A 21,170-nucleotide genomic window follows, 5' to 3' on the forward strand; every position below is an offset into this window, starting at 1 on the left:
CCCTACAGTCGAGGGGGTGATGGTGCGGCGGGAGCGGGCTGGTATGGAGGGCCTGGGGATATTGACAGGAGCTGTAAATTCAAAAATAACAGGAAGATGATCTGAGATAAGAGCAGCTGCTGTATTACTAAGAGCCAGGGAAAGTCCATGTGAAATGACTAAGTCTAGTGTATGACCGAATTGATGTGTGGAGCCATGCACTGATTGTAATAGACCAAAAGAGTCCAAGAGGCTTTTGAAGTCGTTGCCCAACTGATTTGAGGCACAACAAACATGTATGTTAAAGTCCCCACAGATGAGTATATTATCATATTTAGACATTATATCTGATAAAAACTCTGAAAAGTCAGTCATAAAATCCTTATTATATTTAGGGGGGCGGTATATGACGACGCAAAGCACAGGAGAGGCAAAATTAATTATACATGATTGTAATTCAAAACTAGAATAGTGCTGTATTGGAACTAAATGACAGCTGAAGCTCTGTTTGAAGAGAGTGGCCACGCCCCCACCGCGTCCGGAGAGCCGTGGTGCGCTGAAGAATGAGTACCCAGCCGGGAGGAGTTCAGTAAAAGTGCTGTTATCGCCAGCTTTTACCCAGGTCTCATTCAATAAAAGTAGGTCCAACTTATGTGTTAAAATAAAATCCTTAAGTATAAAAGTCTTGTTGGAAAGGGACCTAGTATTCACTAGCGTGCCTCGTATGGAGATGGCGCGCTCGTTTTGCTGCTCCGCGCGGCTGAGCGGGCGGAGATTCCCCGGTACACTGCCCCATCTCTGGGTCTTAGCGTAACGCCAACGCGGAAGTGTGCAGCTGGTCCCAGGAGCAGTCTGTAAGAGCCATCGGTAGCTGATATGGACTTGTAAATCCACACAGTATCCAGATGCTGGGCAGTGGGGAGCACTTTCATCTGCAGAAGCCAGGTAGGACTTGACTTTCACATGGAAACCACCTCTTTTCCCACGCCGCCTGTGGCGCTTGTTGCGTGGAAACGCTGTGACAAGCCGGTGTAGGTATACTGGCACAGACGCCAGGAGAGGTGGTGGCGTCTTTGAATATCCCTTATAATCAAAGAAAGAATGTCTAACAACCGCGTCACGGATATTTAACAGCGTTTCTCTATCATAAACATATTGCGCTGAGGCAAAAGACGTGACAGAGTACTCCATAAAAATATCAGTAGCACTCACTCGCAGAGGGAGTGTTAAAAAGATATTCATGCAGGGACCGAGTCCACCACCTTAATAAATAAATAAATGAATAAAAATGGTTAAATTTTACAAGTTGGGGAAAACAAAAACAGAAAGCCACATCCCATCGCCATTTCAGCAAAATGTCAAGACTTTGACTGAGCTTCTGACACCAGGAAAGATCTAAAACTTGTAAAGATGTGAAAAAATAAATACTCAGAAAAACAGAAAGGGATACACTAAATTTGACAGTCTCTGTGATGACGCAGTGACATTGTGCCATTACTTAGGGAGAGCCCTGGACTGTTAATGTTTTAAAACGCAAAAGTACTTTTTATCCGAAATGAACACACTGAAAATATGGTTTGACTGAAACAAACTGTCATTAAGCTTAAATAAGACAGGGATGAAATGGAGGTGTTAGAGTTACTAGGTGTTCACAGGAAACACATTTATTTCTGTTGTATGTATTTATTTATTTATTTATTTATGTATGTATGGTCATTGTTAGTTGGTTTTATATTTTCTGTTTTATTCTGGTTCTTTTTGTCTCTTTCTCTAAAATTGTACATAATCATTCGATTAGTTATTATTACTATTATTGTTATGCTTGCTATTATTATTAATATATAAACAAAATAAATTAAAAAAATATTACAATTTGTAATACATTTGACTCTTTACGACAACAAACGCTTGACAGCTGCAACTGCTTAATGCTAATTTTTACATTGAAAATGCCATAGACATGCTAACACGTTAGCATCGGTCCCGTTTTTTATTAAATAATCTATCAACTGTTTCAGAAGACCATAACAGGTCAGTTTAACATAAAAAAGGTAAATAATACTCACTGCCATATGCTCTTTAGGGTTTTAGCGGGGGAAAGCGAAAGAAAAAAATTAATAAACAAAGCAATGATCGAAGCACTGCTTCGATCTGTGATTCACTGGTTCGATTTGTTCAAGGTTCAAAGCAGAACCGCGCTGCAGAAAAGTTGATTACAGACCCGCTGCAGGGTCTGTAATCACTGTAGAGAAATTATAATTTTCCTGACAAACACCCCCAAAAACAATGGCCACTCTGAAGGACCGATAAGGGACTCGTTAAGTAAAAAGGTTATTGATGCCCGAAACGAACCGGTTCTCGATACCCATTCCTATTTACTAGTGTGCTTGGGGTCATTGTCTTGTTGAAACACCCATTTCAAGAGCATGTCCTCTTCAGCATAAGGCAATATGACCTCTTCAAGTATTTTGACATATCCAAAGTGATCCATGAGACCTGGTATGTGATATAGGCCCAACACCATAGTAGGAGAAACTTGCCCATATCATGATGCTTGCACCACCATGCTTCACTGTCTTCACTGTGAACTGTGGCTTGAATTCAGAGTTTGGGGGTCGTCTCACAAACTGTCTGCGGCCCTTGGACCCAAAAAGAACAATTTTACTCTCATCAGTCCACAAAATATTCCTCCATTTCTCTTTAGGCCAGTTGATGTATTCTTTGGCAAATTGTAACCTCTTCTGCACGTCTTTTATTTAACAGAGGGACTTTGCGGGGGATTCTTGCAAATAAATTAGCTTCACATAGGCATCTTCTAATTGTCACAGCACTTACAGGTAACTCCAGACTGTCTTTGATCATCCTGGAGCTGATCAATGGGTGAACCTTTGCCATTCTGGTTATTCTTCTGTCCATTTTGATGGTTGTTTTCTGTTTTCTTCCACGCATTTCTGTTTTTTTTGTGTCCATTTTAAAGCATTGGAGATCATTGTAGATGAATAGCCTATAATTTTTTGCACCTGCGTATGTTTTCCCCTCTCCAATCAACTTTTTAATCAAACTACGTTGTTCTTCTGAACAATGTCTTGAACGTCCCATTTTCCTCAGGCTTTCACAGAGAAAAGCGTGTTCAACAGGTGCTGGCTTCATCCTTAAATAGGCGACACCTGATTCACACCTGTTTGTTCCACAAAATTGACAAACTCACTGACTGACTGCCACACTACTATTGTTGTGAACACCCCCTTTTGTACTTTTTTTTTTTACTAATAGACCAATTTCATAGCCTTAAGAGTGTGCATATCATGAATGCTTGGTCTTGTTGGATTTGTGAGAATCTACTGAATCTACTGGTACCTTGTTTCCCATGTAACAATAAGAAATATACTCTAAAACCTGGATTAATCTTTTTAGTCACATAGCACTACTATTATTCTGAACACTACTGTAAATGCCTGTGTGTCACATAGACTGTATTCAGGAGCAGAAAAGTTCAGGTAGTCTGAGTGAGACCCAGAGGAGCCTACAGACTACCCTAGCAATTTATATAAAAGTGTCCAAGTTCTCTTGAATGTTGTTTTGAATGTGCACTGGTGCACTTTCGCATCTTTTATTTTGAATCAGTGTGCGGCTAATTAACTTTCTATGTGGCTAATTGAGACTGCCACCAATTAGCTGCAGTGGCTAACAGTTTATTCAATCCCAGAAATAACCCTACAGATGAGGGCAAAATTATTAGCCCCCCCTCCTCCCTTATGTAATTTTAAGTTTTCTTCCAAAAAAATTTCCAAGTGCTTTTTTTTAACGGAGCAAGGAATTTTCAACACAGCATTACTGAACATCCTAGTTTTATTTTGGATGCTTACATTATTTTACTTTGCACACAGAAACAAAATTATTTTTATTTTATTGCTTGTTTATTTTATTTTATTTTTTTGTTTTGAGTGGACAATAGATTTTTGGTAATTCCAATATGAATGTCCCATTCAGTCTTGTTCATTACTTTCTAAACCAGAAACACACAAAGGGGAGCACATTCATGACTGTCTTTGGTCTCTTTGCAACTTTCTTTTTACCTTGAGGATACAAACAAAAACAAAAAACAGTGAGATGAAGCGTGAGACCTAGTTTGAAGGCAGCAGCTCTGCTGATCATTTCACTGCCAGAGAGAGGTCTACCTGATGATTTGAGAAAGGGGGGCAAAAATGAGGTTTGGTCCAAAACGTGGAGTCCCACTTCAGGCATATCACATGTCAGCTCCAGTTGCTTTGTACTGTTGTCTGCAAGAGTAATGAAATTACGACTGAAGGAAAGCAGAAGAAGCAATGTGACGTTTATCACCTTTGCAGACATTTTTTGGGACATGTCCACAAAATATTTTGAAGTGTGCCATGTTGCCTCAAAAAGGTATCTGGTGTAAAACTTGTGCCAAATCCTAATGCGGATCTGTACTGGTTTTGCTTTGGTGGCCTTGATGGGGTTAGCCGAAAGACGAATAACATGTTGTAGTCATCCTTTAGGCTCAGCAAATAACATCTGTAGCATTTATGCTTTTTTTTTTTATTTTTTATAATACCACAGGGTTTCACCTATCACATGCAGCTTATGCAAATATCAAGCATACTACACACAGCTAGCTCTAAGCTTAAATAATATACCGTGTTTTCTAGACTAAGTCACACCAGAGTACAAGCTACATCTGTCAAGAAATGCATTTTGAAGAGGGGGAAAAAATCATAGAAGCCGCATCGGAGCATAAGTCACATTTATATTTTTAACATATTTCACAAGAACTCAGTATAAACATTTTGTAACAATCTAGAAAGATGATTTGATCACACACTAGTCTGAAGAACATAGACTAGATATCTTTAATGTTGTGTTTCTTCTTTCCACTTTACTGAACACGTACCAAACTGTGGTTTTATGCACCGTTGCACACCTGTACTTTGAAATTTAAGTAGCTTTGGAATATAAGTTGCGAGACCTCCCAAAGTAATAAAAAAATACAGCTCATGGTCCAGAAAATATGGTAATTGTTTTTAAGAGTTGTTGCAAGTATGGGTGCACTGCTAAGTGTTTTTGAACAGTCCCAAACTTCATTACTGTTATCAATCAAAAGTTGGCATGTACACCAGCTGACAAGTGCAGTAGAAAAGCTTTTTTGTGCTTCCAGCCATAAAACAAATGCATTAAGGCTGCTTGCCAATAGAAATGCACTTGCTGCTGAAGCAATTTGAGGTCTGCTTCAGAACATTTTGCAGATCCAGATTTACTAACCACGTTGGTCAGATTCTAAGAAAGTGTGGCCATCTGGTGTAGATAATTGGTGAAACACCGTGCAGTGTTTGCGGTATTTAAGTTGACAGCATAACATTATTTTTTAATATTTTGAATTATTTTTGAGTTCTAAAAGAAAAGCTGAATTTGTTGACCATATTTGAGTAGGAGAAATTAATAAAACTGTCAAATTATCAGAAAATTAATAAGTGAGATAACAATCTCTTATTATTTATTATTATTATTATTATTATTATTGGGAGGTGATGGTCTAGTGGTTAAAGTATTTCCAAACATCTTCCAAAACATGGGCATCTTGTGTTGATAATCACATGTGAACTTGAACACAGCCTGTGAAAAACTGGGCTGAGGAGTGCAGTTTTTCTGTAAAAGCTGCACTGATAAATCCACTCTTCACCCTGTTGATCAAAACTCTGATTGAATCAGAATAGTTTTTGAATAGTTAAACTGGACTCAATTAAAGTGTGTGTGCTTTCACCAAGTTGCAGATCAGTCAGTGGATTATCACCCAGCTATGTGTTTTTAATAAATACGCAAACACACTGGTTTGCCTTAAATATGCAATAAAACTGGTTCAGATGATCAGAGCGAACCAAAAGGCTTTATTTTACTCTTTTATTTTACGCTTTGGAAAAGTTGTAGCTTTTCCTGCTACATTGACTAGCTGCTTACACCTGTCCTCTTTTACAAGCGGTTCCACATAAGAAGCGTTACAGCGCCACATAAAGGACTGGCATATGTACGAGGTCTGTTAGAAAAGTATCCGACCTTATTATTTTTTTCAAAAACCATATGGATTTGAATCACGTGTGATTGCGTCAGCCAAGCTTGAACCCTCGTGCGCATGTGTGAGTTTTTTCATGCCTGTCGTTTGCTTCATTCGCCTGTGAGCAGGCTTTGAGTGAGGTGTGGTCTACCCCTCTCGTCTATTTTTTTATTGCGAATATTGCGATGTCCACGTCTTCTCACAGTTCCTGTGCTAGTCAGAGGACATACCGGATCAAGACAGCGTCCAGTTTAGAAATGAACGGCACATTTCACTGTTACAGGAGTTTTTGTCATGGAAAGAGGAACAAAGGTGGAGGAATTCCGCGCGTCGCAGCGGAGCTGCATGGTGAAAAGCAATGCCATGATGAAGCCTCACAGGACATGTTCTGGCATGTCCAGCTCATGCACAATCACAATCGGATATTCACATGACTGGAAAGCAACCAGAATCCATCTGAAATCCACCTTTAAGCCATCCTGTGAGACCAACACCGAGGTGGTTTTGTCCCGCGTAATGAACGGTTCCGTGGCGCGTCCCTCGGCTTCTTTTTCCATGGAAAAAAAACTCCTGTAATGGTGGAATGTGCCGGAAAAAGTGCTGATGTCCACATCTTCTGCCTTTTTGTGAAAGTCAGACGAGGTCCCGGATCAACAAAGCTTTCACGTTGGAAATGATCTGGTTGTTTGTGCGGGGTATCAGCCTGTCCATCGGCGCTGGGAGCGCGCTGCGCTCTCAGCAGTTGTGGGCCGTCCTTAAAGGGGCAGTAACGCTCCTTAATCTGTTTAATCCCCATAAAATCGTCCCTGAAAGCCATATTAATTTTTCGAACAGTGTCCACCTGGAGGTCTCTTACAGTTTCTGGAAAAAAATTGATGCAGCAAAGATCCAAATCGTTCAGACATTTATTCGCAATAAAAAATAGACGAGAGGAGTAGACCACACCTCACTCAAAGCCTACTCACAGGCGAATGAAGCAAACGACAGGCATGAAAAAACTCACGCATGCGCACGAGGGTTCAAGCTTGGCTGACGCAATCACACGTGATTCAAATCCATATGGTTTTTGAAAAAAATAATAAGGTCGGATACTTTTCTAACAGACCTCGTATAAGGGTTTCAGGCATTTTCAGTGTATCCTGAAAAATCTTGCAAGATATTCATGTACAACATCAATTCCATTGGATTTGGGACGTTGTATAAAATGTAAATAAAAACAGAAAACATTGATTTGCAAATCCTCTTCAACCTATATTCAATTGAATATACCACAAAGACAAGATATTTAATGTTCAAACTGATAAACTTTATTGTTTTTGTGCAAATATTTGCTCATTTTGAAATTGATGCCTGCAACACGTTTCAAAAAAGCTGGGACAGTGGTATGTTTACCACTGTGTTACATTACCTTTCCTTCTAACAACACTCAAGCGTTTGGGAACTGAGGACACTAATTGTTGAAGCTTTGTAGGTGGAATTCTTTCCCATTCTTGCTTGATGTACAACTTTAGTTGTTCAACAATCCAGGGTCTCCGTTGTGATATTTTGCACTTCATATTTGCACCACACATTTTCAGTGGGTGACAGGTCGGTACTGCAGGCAGGCCAGTCTAGTACCCGCACTCTTTTACTACGAAGCCACGCTGTTGTAACACTTGCAGAATGTGGCTTGGCATTGGCTTGCTGAAATAAGCAGGGACGTCCCTGAAAAAGACGTTGCTTGGATGGCAGTATGTATTGCTCCAAAACCTGGATGTACCTTTCAGCATTGATAGTGCCATCACAGATGTGTACATTGCCCATGCCATGGGCACACCCTCATACCATCACAGATGCTGACTTTTAAATTTTGTGCTGGTAACAATCTGGATGGTCTTTTTCCTCTTTTGTCCAGAGGACACAACGTCCATGATTTCCAAAAACAATTTGAAATGTGGACTCATCAGACCACAGCACAGTTTTCCACTTTGTGTCTGTCCATTTCAAATGAGCTTGGGCCCAGAGAAGGCGGCGGCATTTCTGGATGTTGTTGATGTATGGCTTTCTCTTTGCATGGTAGAGTTTTAACTTGCACTTGTAGATGTAGCGACGAACTGTGTTAACTGACAATGGTTTTCTGAAGTGTTCCTGAGCCCACGCGGTAAGATTCTTTACACAATGATGTCTGTTTTTAATGCAGTGCCGCCTGAGGGATCGAAGGTCACAGGCATTCAGTGTTGGTTTTCAGGCTTGCCGCTTATGTGTAAAAAGTTATCCAGATTCTCTGAATCTTCTGATTATATTATGGACTGTACATGATGCAATCCCTAAATTCCTTGCAATTGTACATTGAGAAACATTGTTCTTAAACTGTTGGACTATTTTTCACACAGTTGTTCACAAAGTTGTCATCCTCGCCCCATCTTTGCTTGTGAATGGTTGAGCCTTTTGGGTATGCTCCTTTTATACCCAATCATGACACTCACAGTTTGTGTCCTCAGTTCCCAAATGCTTATTGAGTGTTGTTAAAAGGAAAGGTGATGTAACACAGTGGTAAATATACCACTGTCCCAGTTTTTTTTTAAACGTGTTGCAGGCATCCATTTCAAAATGGACAAATATTTGCACAAAAACAATAAAGTTTATGAGTTTGAACATTAAATATCTTGTCTTTGTGGTGTATTCAATTGAATATAGGTTGAAGAGGATTTGCAAATCATTGTATTCTGATTTTATTTACATTTTTCACAACATCCCAACCTCATTGGAATTGGGGTTGTATTGCAGTATATACTAAACAAAAATATAAACACAACACTTTTGTTTTTGCTCCCATTTCCCATATCCCTTTATATTCTGGAGCCTTGAATAAAATAAATGACTACATAGTATTTGTCTCACTTGGTCTTAAGAAGGATGCTGTTTGTCATAAAATACTCCAAACTCGAGCTCATAGAGCTCATGTTTGAGCTCATAGAGCGCAAACATCCTAATGGATCATATGCCTTTATTACAGTAGACACGCTGAGTGAAACCCTCGTCAGATTTAATGTTGTATGCTAACGGTGTTAGCGCTTTTAGCAGCTGTCGGTAGCTTCACCTGTTAGCGCCACTTAATGTGTAATTGCTGGAAAATATACACGGCTCATAACTTTTAATGTCCTCAAGTAAACTGTTAGGAGAACCACAGTGCAGTCCCCTAAAATATGATTTAATTAAGATCTGAACCCTGGTTAGGTGGTATGTACTTCACAGCATGTTCGGGCGTCTTTTGTCACACGTAGAGCCACACACGCTCCACCCCTTTATGGATTAAGGAGTTCTCACTTTCTGATTGGCTGAGAAATGTACATAATGGCAGAAGTGTCCTCTGAAAAAAAAATCTTGCGGGCCGGTAGAGTTACCATGAAAAAAACACAGGCAGCCATCAACCTATTTATTGATCGGCCCACCTGGAAAAATCATGGTACTCTCAATGGTCATTTCATCCATGTGTGTTAGTGAGCACCGGACATTCGCTGTTTCGCAGTTGTGAATCTCTCGCCATCTCGCGGTCCGTGACTCAACGCGAGAGGTCAGTTTCAGCAGAATGCTGGTTCAGGGCACATTGTAAACAAACCTCGTGAAGTATTGAAAACAAGACAATATCGGGGCATGGCAGAAGTCCATCACAGGTGCTACACCTCCAAATAACCCTCTCAACTTGGGAGAATGTGTCATCATCATAATCTCCCGTGAAATTGCTGGATCAACGCCATCCACATCTTCGCTAGCCATTTTTACATGTGCTGTGAGATGCCAGAACTCTGCTGGACCCACGGTGCATTCTGGGAAGCACAGGGGGCCTCCAGGAGTATTTTGGGAAACGTCAAAGTACTGAATGTCACCCATCGAGCATGTTTGGGTTGATCTGGATCGGCGTATACAACAGCGTGCTCCAGTTCATGCCAATATCCATCAACTTCGCACAGCCATTGAAGCGGAGTGGACCAACATTCCACAGGCCACAATCAACAACCTGATTAACTCTATGCAAAGGAGATGTGTTGCACTGCGTGATGCAAATGGTGGTCACACCAGATAGTGATTGGTCGCCCCACCCCATAAAGCAAAACTGCACATTTCAGAGTGGCCTTTTATTGTGGCCAGCCTAAGGCACACCTGTGCAATAATTATGCTTTCTAATCAGCATCTTGATATGCCACACCTGTGAGCTTGGATGAATTATCTCTGCAAAGGAGAAGTGCACACTAACACAGATTTAGACAGATTTGTGAACAATATTTGAGAGAAATAGGCCTTTTGTGTATACAGAAAATGTTTAAGAGCTTTGAGTTCAACTCATGAAAAATGGGAGCAAAAACAAAAATGTTGCATTTATATTTTGTTCAGAATATATCACCATTGGCAAAAAATCTATTTTTTTCCAATATCGTACAGCCCTAGTCATGAGTGTTATACTTTTTTTAAAATGTTGGTGGAAAGTCTTTGTTTGCTCTTTAATAATGTTGACATCTTTTTCAACCTGTTTGTACTACAGTTTATATAAAGACACTGAAAGCTTTACACAGTGCAAGGCTGTCTATCAATATTTAAATAAAATTACTTTCTAAAAATAATATATAATTTCAAATAAACAGGGCAGCACAGTGGCTTAGTGGTTAGCACTGTTGCCTCACAGCAAGAGGGCCATGGGATCAATTCCCACATATGGCCTTTCTAAGTGAAGTTTGCATGTTCTCCCCGTGTTTGTATGTTCCCTCTAGGTGTTCTGACTTCCTCCCACATCCAAAAACATGCACGTTAGGTGAACTGGAAACTTTAAATTGTCCGTAGGTGTGTGTGTGTGTGTGTGTGTGTGTGTGCGCGCGCGCAAATGTGAATCCGTTTGTCTGTCTATATGTGGCCTTGCGACAGACTGGCAAGTCTCAAAGACTATCAGTAATATTTAAACCCTAAAGTGACTCCAATGACTCTTCACTAATAATTAGGGTATTGGTGCCATTACTAACCTCAGGCAGGTAGAGGGGATCCTCTACCTGGGCTGCAACAATAGGCATTCCATTACAAACAGGTTTCACTAGATCAATGTTATACACTAACTTCTTGTTGTCAGGTTCTCTGTCTGTAATTCCGTAGATTCCTCCCAGCAAACTCTGTACAATTATGTTATAAAGTCATAAAGGCTTAGTTCCACAACCAATATGAACAGTGGGATAAACCTGTGTATGTTAATTGACCTATCGAGTGTCATGCTACAGTCTTTCTTTGTTGCTCAGTGATACTTTAGTGTCAGCCCTCTAGAGCTTTCTTCGTGTCTACATGATTCCATGTTGATGTTTAAATCATAGCCATTCTGTTTGACTACTAGATTCCAGGAGCTTCCATGCTAATTATCTTCTGATATATATATGTGTGTGTGTGTGTGTGTGTGTGTGTGTGTGTGTGTGTGTGTGTGTGTGTGTGTGTGTGTATATATATATATATATATATATATATATATATATATATATATATATATATATATATATATATATATATATATATATATATATATATATATATATATATATATATATATAATACATGGGATGCCCTTCCTGTCACAGGTTTATTTGTACATGGAGAAACACACACAGCCCTGGTATTCCCAAGCAGTGTCAGTACCTGTTCTGCTTCAGTTAGCATGGCAAACAGCATGGTTTGACTAAAAACTTTTGAAAATAAATACCATCTTAAATAATAAATATATTTAATTTGTAATTGTATGCTATTCTCACAACATCAACATTTATTTTGGCCCACAACTCTCCATCCACATTAGGGGGTGACCAAAAACTGGTCAACCACGAATATCTGCGCTGATTACTGGTGCAGATATTCAGTATTTCTGTCTATCAGTATCGGCCATTTATAGTGGCTGATATGCCCGGATGACGTTTATTTTTCTCAGCGCTGGATGTAGTGACTCACTAGTCGCCAAGTTCCACCATCACGTTTGTTTTTAAAAAGAGATCGCCATTCAGTGCCTTTAGTGTTCCACGCTGTGCACTGATGTGGAGAGAAGCTGAAAGCTGCATCTCTCTCTTGCTGCAGTTCTGTATTGAGTTTCAGTTCATAGTTGCAAAAAGAAAAAACTTAACTTGAGTCCTTCATTAAATAATCCAGAGCTCCTCCTGTGTCCGTCGTTGCAGTTACATTCAGAAATTTATGGTTTATTTTAGAAATTAAAGGCTTCATATTTCCAAAAATCCCAGTCAAAAATGTTGAAGGAAAAAATGTTTTTTGAAGAAGTTTTAGTTTTGAAGAAGGAATGCTATGTGCATCAAATATTTATGTATTTTAATCTCACTTACTCAGTCATCTTCAACCGCTTATCCGGGTTTGGGTCGCAGGGGCAACAGCTCCAGCAGGGGACCCCAGACTTCCATTTCCCAGGCCACATTGACCACCTCCGACTGGGGGATCCCGAGGCTTTCCCAGGCCAGTGTGGAGATATAATCTCTCCACCTAGTCCTGGGTCTTCACTGGGTTTTCCTCCCAGATGGACGTGCCTGGAACACCTCCCTAGGGAGGTGCCCAGAGGATATACTTACCAGATGCCTGAACCATCTCAGCTGGCTCCTTTCAAACATGAAGGAGCAGCGGCTCTACTCTGAGCTCCCCACGGATGACCGAGCTTCTCACCTTATCGCTAAGGGAGACACCAGCCACCCTCCTAAGGAAGCCCATTTCGGCTACATGTACCCGCGATCTAGTTCTTTCGGTCATAACCCAGCCCTCATGATCATAGGTGAGAGCAGTAACAAAGATTGACCAGTAGATCGAGAGCTTCGCCTTTTGGCTCAGCTCCCTTTTCGTCACAACAGTACGGCAGAGCGAGTGCAAAACCGCCCCTGGTGCGCGGATTCTCTGGCCAATCTCATGCTCCATTGTCCCCTCACTTGCGAACAAGACCCCGAGGTACTTGTACTCCTTCACTTGGGGCAGGACCACATTCCCTACCCAGAATTGGCAATCTATCAGTTTCCTGCTGAGAACAATGCCCTCAGATTTAGAGGTGCTGATCCTCATCCCAGCTGTTTCACACTCAGCTGCGAACCGATCCAGTGAGTGTTGGAGGTCACCGGCCAATGAAGCCAACAGGACCACATCATCAGCAAAAAACAGCGATGAGACCCTGAGCCCACCAAACTGGAAATCCTCCTCCTCCTGACTACGCGTCAGTATCCTGTCCATGAATTTCACAAACAGGATCTGTGACAAGGTGCTGCCCTGGCGGAGGCCAACCCCTACCGGAAATGAGTCTGACTTACTGCTGAACACCCGAACACAGCTCTCGCTTTGTGAGTGCAGCGATTGGATGGCCCTGAGAACGGACCCCCTCACTCCATACTCCCGCAGCACCTGCCTTAACCTCCTTTAACCTTTAAAAGTTATTTATGACCTGTGCACAACATAAAATATAACAGAAATGTGAAATATGCATCATATTTAAGTTAAATTACCTGAAGTTGTGGCTCTTACAGTCGATTACAAAACATTAAAAATCTTAAATGGGTTCATGGGTTTGATTCCCACCTGTGGCCTTTCTGTGTGGAGTTTGAATGTTCTCCCCGTGTTTGCGTGGGTTCCTCCGGGTGCTTCGGTGTCCTCCCAGATTTAAAGACATGCAGGTTAGGTGAATTGGAAACTTTATAATTGTCCAGGTCTCCCTTGCAAAAGAGATCTCAATCTCAGTGGGACTATCCTAGTTAAATCAAGGTTAAATTAAAGTAAAAATTAAATTTATTCCACTTCACAAAGGTGCATTGATGTGTGAGAAGGGCTCATCATATGGAGCTAATGCCCCCTGACCTCAGGCACTGAGGGGCTGTTAGCCTATACCACTCTTTTAAAATATGAATCACTGCTTTCTGATTTGTAACAAAGGCCCTCCCTCAGCACAACTTGATTTGTTAGATATCAGACATTCAGCCTGTCAGTGCTGAAGGCTGCTGTCCCACAGATGAAGATAGCAGTGTGCAGACTGAAGCTGTGTCAGCTGAATTTACTTATTTATTCAACTTTATAATGTTATTTGTAGCTCATGCACGTGTAAAGGTTTGTGTAAAGGTCAAGGTTCTGTGAATTAAACATTCGGTGCAAATCATTTCAAGAAAGATTTCTGTTAAGAGCGTGTTATACTAAATTTTGACACCTTTGTGGCACATTTTACTGCATGTAATATCGGCCTACAACCTCCATTGTTCACTGTTGTTAGCTAATACCCCTGATTTCTCCAAAAATATCAGTCCTATCAACTTTTGCTGGGTTCATCCTTGATTCAAAATATATCAGCATACCAAGCAGCAAATGTCAGCTCTCTGCAGTTACACACGCACACAGAGGCCATTTGGCTATTATAGGTAAGTGGGTTTAGAAATTGAATGAATAAACCTTTTATGTCTGTCAAATAAATCATTGCTCTTTTCCAGCAGCTCATTAAAGGGAGGGTGTCAGGAGGTTCTATGTTCTGGTATTAATATTTGTGGAGTAATAGGACGTTAAGTTCAATTTTGATTTTTTTTTTAATATATTTACTTTTCAATATTATTACTGAGGAGGCAATGGAAGTGTGAGTGATGTTTATATTTGTTTACTTAGCAAGCCTCGTTAATACTTGAAGCGCATTTGTTTATTTTCTATTTATGCACTTTACGTTGTGCTCTGTATAATATAAAAAAAAACTGTTAAAATGCATATTTTAATACTGTTCATGCCTCTAATAAAAATATTTGAAGAAAAAATGCAGCAAAAACAGACGTGGTGCATTTTAATTTATATTGCATATATATTTTTGTTGCGAAAATATATGTGTACAATTTTAAAGCTCATGCTTTGTTGCATTTCCTTCTATTTTATAGGAACAACACCAGCACAAACTATCCCCAATTGTAGTTTGTTCCTGACCTATGTGAATAGCTTCTAGCTAAACAAAATGACTTAAGATTCAGTGCCGTAATTCCTGTTTTTCTGTAGATTTGCTACAAATGATTAGACTTGCTCATCAACAGTGGCAGGGTAACATGTAAATAATGAAATGGGGCAGTGTATAATGTGAGGAGACCTTAACGTGAGCAAAAACAAGTGCTGAAAGTAATACCAAGAGGATCAAAGACTTTGCTCGAGGTGCTGCTATGTTACTGCAGGCTTAGAAGGCTAATGTAGTGGTTTGTAATTACAGTCAAACTTTCATTTTTTCACTCAGTTTAAAATGAGATACTTTATATCATCTATCTACCAGTTAAAATATCAGCATCAATTTGTTTTAGGAATTGGTCTTGACACTACATGTATCTATATGGTATAATGTTCCATTGATATTTCCACAGTTGGGGCCCCTTCACACATAGTGCCAATACCTATAACTCCAGGGCGACTCACGGCGGAAGAGCTTGTATGAGCGCACCACAAAACATCGCACCGACAGGCAGGCGTGCATGATGCCGATGCGACGGTTCGTGCATGCGGGAACACAGTGCCAGCAGTGCACTGTGTAACCACATTGCACAGCTGCTGTGAAAATAAAAAAAATAAAAATTACATGCCACCCATGGGAATCAAGCCCACACCTTCCAAAAGCTCTGATTGCCAGTCAGAAACTTTACCACTGAGCTATGATCGCTGTCCTATGAAAGCTGCAGGTAATTGGCTGATATCAGAAAGGACATGGACGGAATAAAAATAAAAAAATTAAATAAAACCACACACCATACAAAAACACTGCATTTATGAAGTGGGCAATACAAATATGCTCCGTCTGTTCCTCTGTAGATGACCTATGGTCACTGATGTTCAGTCATGAAATGACATGAATGAGAAGCAGTGTGCTCTGATCATGTCCACATCTGCTGGCGCATGTCCAGCCAGCCTGCGTGTCCTGCCGGCGCGCCGCAGGACTGACACCACGCCATGTGGAACAGAGCTCACGTGGGTGTGTCTGTTTCAACCTGGGGACAGCCTGTCAATGGGCTGCAGCGTGCGTGCGCTCGCTTGCTGCATCCCGTCGCCAAGCGATATGTTTTTATTTATGTACATGTGATGACAACAATCAGACACATCAGACACACACGCGTCACAGTGGCCACTTGTTAGTCCACGTCCATCCATACACAGTACGTGTTGTCCAGCTGGGATGTCCAGATCGACAGATCTCCACAGCTGCTTCTATCCTCCTTCCTTCCTGTCAGTTTAGCACACACACCAAAGTCACACTCATGGGGCACTTAGACAAATTTCACTGCCAGCACGACAGTGATTGTCTGCAGACTGTTGTCATGTTAATAGTGCAAATGGCCACACATTTTCTAAGTGCCAAATGAGCGGTGTTAGATGTTTGTGTGTCACCTGGAATTTGGCTGACCTGCCGCGAGAGGGTTTAATGGGTTCGCACAGCGCACACTTTGTCTTTCAGCCGCTGGTGTGCGCAAATAGATGTAGTAACAGGTGTACGAGGCAGCTACAATTTTACATGTTTTGCACATGATTCCTGCTTCATGCACACTTTATGCGCAAATCGACCAAATTTGCACTATGTGTGAAGGGGCCCTTAGGAATGTGAGATATTTTGCAAATCTGGAATGAAAAAGCTGACACAAGTTTCTTCGATTGCCACAATTATACAAAAAAAAAAAAAAAGATAAATACAAATAAATACAAATATGAACCCTTTATAACTAAGCAAGAAAGAAAACCCAGGATTTTGGGAATAAAGTTACATTATTATACATACATACAAGTAACATTTAAACACACTGTAACAAGAAGCTGTGTCACAGTAGGTCGAGTGGGATGCCTTCAAAATGTGGGTCAGCGGTTCAAATCCGGTGTTGCAGACCAATTGGTCCGCTCTGCCTCCACTGTACATGCGTCATTTTGGACCTCAGCAGCTCGTCTGAGACAGCATCTCTTCACCCAAAGCGATCAAATGGATTAATGGGATTATTAACCATCAGAAGACAAGGTAAAACCTCTTAAATCATACTAAAGTTAGTTTTAAGCAGAAACAAGGCCATTTTAAGCAGAAACGAGGCGAAACTGTGATTTTTTTAAATGACCGTCACGCAGTGAACGCATCAGCTTTCAGCTCATGTAGCCGTGGCGCTCTGATCGCTTCTTCTGTCTTTTATGATGAAATAATGCTGAATTTATGTGGAAATATTTGTTGTACAAAAGCTTCAAATATCTGTCACTGAGACAGATGACAACTGGAGTGCAGTTTTAAGCAGAAACAAGGTGATAATCCGTGAACTGCGGCTAATGACACATGCGCAGTGAAGGCAGGGTGATCCGATTTTTAGGGGGGGATGTTCGGTCCGTGACACCGTGTTACTCCTTTCAGTGTGTTAAAATGTACTTGAGCAAGCCAGTACAACAGGACAGTTTCAAATTAAAATAAAACCTACAGAGCACTGAAAAGACAAATTGATCCCAAGCTATTTTAGACATTTGTTAAATGTTGGTTAAATCCTGGTTAAATCCTTTGGTGTAGAAGATAAAGATGTATTATATTCCACAATATTTCGACTACAGGAAGAAAGATGTTGTACGTTATCGGCGTAAAGGGTTTTAGTGTCACACGCCAGGGGGTGTGGTTTCATTGTGGTCTGGCTTTCAGGCTAAGTGTCGAGTTACTGGTGGGTTATGAGGGTTCCATCTGTCTTTAATGTGTTAATCAGTTTTCAGACCTGAGGACAAGTGCTTTGTGATGCTGTCAGCTTCCTGTTTCTAGAATTATAGATGACCTGCATACCACTGTTGGTCTTGTTGAATATCGGCTATTATCTTCTCACTTGAATGTTTTGTTTGTTTTTTGTGTTGATTTTTTTTTCTTTGCACATGTTTTCACTGATCTTTCAGTTTTACCATCACTGCACTCTACTTTTCCTTTAGTCAAGGTTGTTCATCTCTTCCACTGTAGTCATGTGCCACCACGCTGTCACGCCTCTGTCACCTTTTTCAATGCCTTAACATCAAATTCACTTCCATTGTTTTACAGTATTATTAATTGAAAAAATTGAGAATGATGACATCGGGAGGAAGACCCTGAAGATCACGGATTTCGGCCTAGCCAGGGAGTGGCACAAAACCACAAAAATGTCAGCAGCGGGCACATACTCTTGGATGGCTCCTGAGGTCATCAAATCATCTCTCTTCTCTAAAGGGAGTGACATATGGAGGTATAACAAACATTTATTGTATGTTATTGCCATTTGTATTAATTTTTCTGTATTAAATGTTCTTTGTTTATTTTGTTTCATGACTTCAAGCCTTTTTTGTAAAACATACTGTAATTATTATTGTGTTGCAGTTACAATAACAGCTTCTTTTTGACCTTTCAAGCTAAACTAGGTGACATTTGTGTGTTCACTCAGTTATGGTGTCTTGCTGTGGGAGCTGTTGACAGGAGAGGTGCCGTATCGGGGGATAGATGGCCTCGCAGTTGCTTATGGTGTGGCAGTCAACAAGTTGACCCTTCCAATCCCATCCACCTGCCCTGAGCCCTTCGCCAAGCTCATGGAAGGTAAATTAAGAAGGTACACGTGGAATGTTGGAAAGCATGTCTAGTGAACGAAAACTGTAATCTTCATTTCAGCAATTTTTTTTCTCTGTTATATTATTTATCATCAGTCAATCAATCAATCAATCAATCAATCAATTTTTTTATATAGCGCCAAATCACAACAAACAGTTGCCCCAAGGCGCTTTATATTGTAAGGCAAGGCCATACAATAATTATGTAAAACCCCAACGGTCAAAACGACCCCCTGTGAGCAAGCACTTGGCTACAGTGGGAAGGAAAAACTCCCTTTTAACAGGAAGAAACCTCCAGCAGAACCAGGCTCAGGGAGGGGCAGTCTTCTGCTGGGACTGGTTGGGGCTGAGGGAGAGAACCAGGAAAAAGACATGCTGTGGAGGGGAGCAGAGATCGATCACTAATGATTAAATGCAGAGTGGTGCATACAGAGCAAAAAGAGAAAGAAACAGTGCATCATGGGAACCCCCCAGCAGTCTACGTCTATAGCAGCATAACTAAGGGATGGTTCAGGGTCACCTGATCCAGCCCTAACTATAAGCTTTAGCAAAAAGGAAAGTTTTAAGCCTAATCTTAAAAGTAGAGAGGGTGTCTGTCTCCCTGATCTGAATTGGGAGCTGGTTCCACAGGAGAGGAGCCTGAAAGCTGAAGGCTCTGCCTCCCATTCTACTCTTACAAACCCTAGGAACTACAAGTAAGCCTGCAGTCTGAGAGCGAAGCGCTCTATTGGGGTGATATGGTACTACGAGGTCCCTAAGATAAGATGGGACCTGATTATTCAAAACCTTATAAGTAAGAAGAAGAATTTTAAATTCTATTCTAGAATTAACAGGAAGCCAATGAAGAGAGGCCAATATGGGTGAGATATGCTCTCTCCTTCTAGTCCCCGTCAGTACTCTAGCTGCAGCATTTTGAATTAACTGAAGGCTTTTTAGGGAACTTTTAGGACAACCTGATAATAATGAATTACAATAGTCCAGCCTAGAGGAAATAAATGCATGAATTAGTTTTTCAGCATCACTCTGAGACAAGACCTTTCTGATTTTAGAGATATTGCGTAAATGCAAAAAAGCAGTCCTACATATTTGTTTAATATGCGCTTTGAATGACATATCCTGATCAAAAATGACTCCAAGATTTCTCACAGTATTACTAGAGGTCAGGGTAATGCCATCCAGAGTAAGGATCTGGTTAGACACCATGTTTCTAAGATTTGTGGGGCCAAGTACAATAACTTCAGTTTTATCTGAGTTTAAAAGCAGGAAATTAGAGGTCATCCATGTCTTTATGTCTGTAAGACAATCCTGCAGTTTAGCTAATTGGTGTGTGTCCTCTGGCTTCATGGATAGATAAAGCTGGGTAACATCTGCGTAACAATGAAAATTTAAGCAATACCGTCTAATAATACTGCCTAAGGGAAGCATGTATAAAGTGAATAAAATTGGTCCTAGCACAGAACCTTGTGGAACTCCATAATTAACTTTAGTCTGTGAAGAAGATTCACCATTTACATGAACAAATTGTAATCTATTAGACAAATATGATTCAAACCACCGCAGCGCAGTGCCTTTAATACCTATGGCATGCTCTAATCTCTGTAATAAAATTTTATGGTCAACAGTATCAAAAGCAGCACTGAGGTCTAACAGAACAAGCACAGAGATGAGTCCACTGTCCGAGGCCATAAGAAGATCATTTGTAACCTTCACTAATGCTGTTTCTGTACTATGATGAATTCTAAAACCTGACTGAAACTCTTCAAATAGACCATTCCTCTGCAGATGATCAGTTAGCTGTTTTACAACTACCCTTTCAAGAATTTTTGAGAGAAAAGGAAGGTTGGAGATTGGCCTATAATTAGCTAAGATAGCTGGGTCAAGTGATGGCTTTTTAAGTAATGGTTTAATCAGTGCTAAGAACAAATGCTCTGGGAGCTAAAAGATCATTGCACATATAATAATTGTACTCACTGCAGTTCTATATTAGCATTGAGGCCTATTTGTGCTGGTGCCTACGACTTGCCCTTGACAGGATGCCAGTTTGGCGCAGGTTATTTACCACCCAAGGCCAGCGCTCATTTACAGCTGGGTAGCCTGGGACAATGCAGATGAAGTGTCTTGTCCAAGGACAGAGACGGGTAGCTTGACAGGAAATTGAACCCAGGTCTACATAGCCGTAGCCTAACTCCCTATTCCACCTGCTCTGCTACACTTATTGCCTGCTTTAGGGCAGGGTTATAATTTTATGGTCTCTAGTTTTCTGTGAGCTGTTCAGTTAATAAATGCTGATTAGTATATTAGTTTAATTTGTTAAAATTGATAAATCTGCCACCTTCTGGGTGGTTAGTTGATGATGGATGGGATATGAAAAATTACAAACGGCTGTTGTTCATTTCACATTTATTTGATTGCTACCTGCGAAACAATGAGCGCATTGTGTGGTCATTGATGCACTCTGTCTACCTGCGGCAGCCTTCAAATGAACATCAGCTAACAACTGCCGCTAGCTGCAGTGGAGAGGAACATGATGCCCACTACAACGGCAAGTGTGGGATGAAATACACAACAG

General features: G+C 40.7%; 1 protein-coding gene across 1 annotated transcript; it reads left to right on the plus strand.

The window, feature by feature from the left end:
• The first annotated feature begins 708 nt into the window (after positions 1-708).
• On the plus strand, positions 709-18,635 carry LOC117506255 (mitogen-activated protein kinase kinase kinase 21-like). The gene is made up of 3 exons (XM_034165753.1): positions 709-924; positions 18,066-18,246; positions 18,442-18,635. The coding sequence occupies exons 1-3, from the start codon at positions 885-887 to the stop codon at positions 18,632-18,634; spliced, it is 414 nt and encodes a 137-aa protein (XP_034021644.1). The 5' UTR covers positions 709-884; the 3' UTR covers position 18,635.
• The last annotated feature ends 2,535 nt before the right edge of the window (positions 18,636-21,170 follow it).

This window comes from Thalassophryne amazonica, unplaced genomic scaffold, assembly GCF_902500255.1.
Source record: "Thalassophryne amazonica unplaced genomic scaffold, fThaAma1.1, whole genome shotgun sequence".
Classification (NCBI taxonomy): domain Eukaryota; kingdom Metazoa; phylum Chordata; class Actinopteri; order Batrachoidiformes; family Batrachoididae; genus Thalassophryne; species Thalassophryne amazonica.

Bases quoted from the DNA above. Each gene is read 5' to 3' on its own strand.
- LOC117506255 (XM_034165753.1), top strand. From the start codon at position 885: ATGCTGGGCAGTGGGGAGCACTTTCATCTGCAGAAGCCAG. The intron at 925-18,065 runs GTAGGACTTGAC...ATTGTTTTACAG, and splicing joins CTTTCATCTGCAGAAGCCAG to TATTATTAATTGAAAAAATT. The intron at 18,247-18,441 runs GTATAACAAACA...GTGTTCACTCAG, and splicing joins AAAGGGAGTGACATATGGAG to TTATGGTGTCTTGCTGTGGG.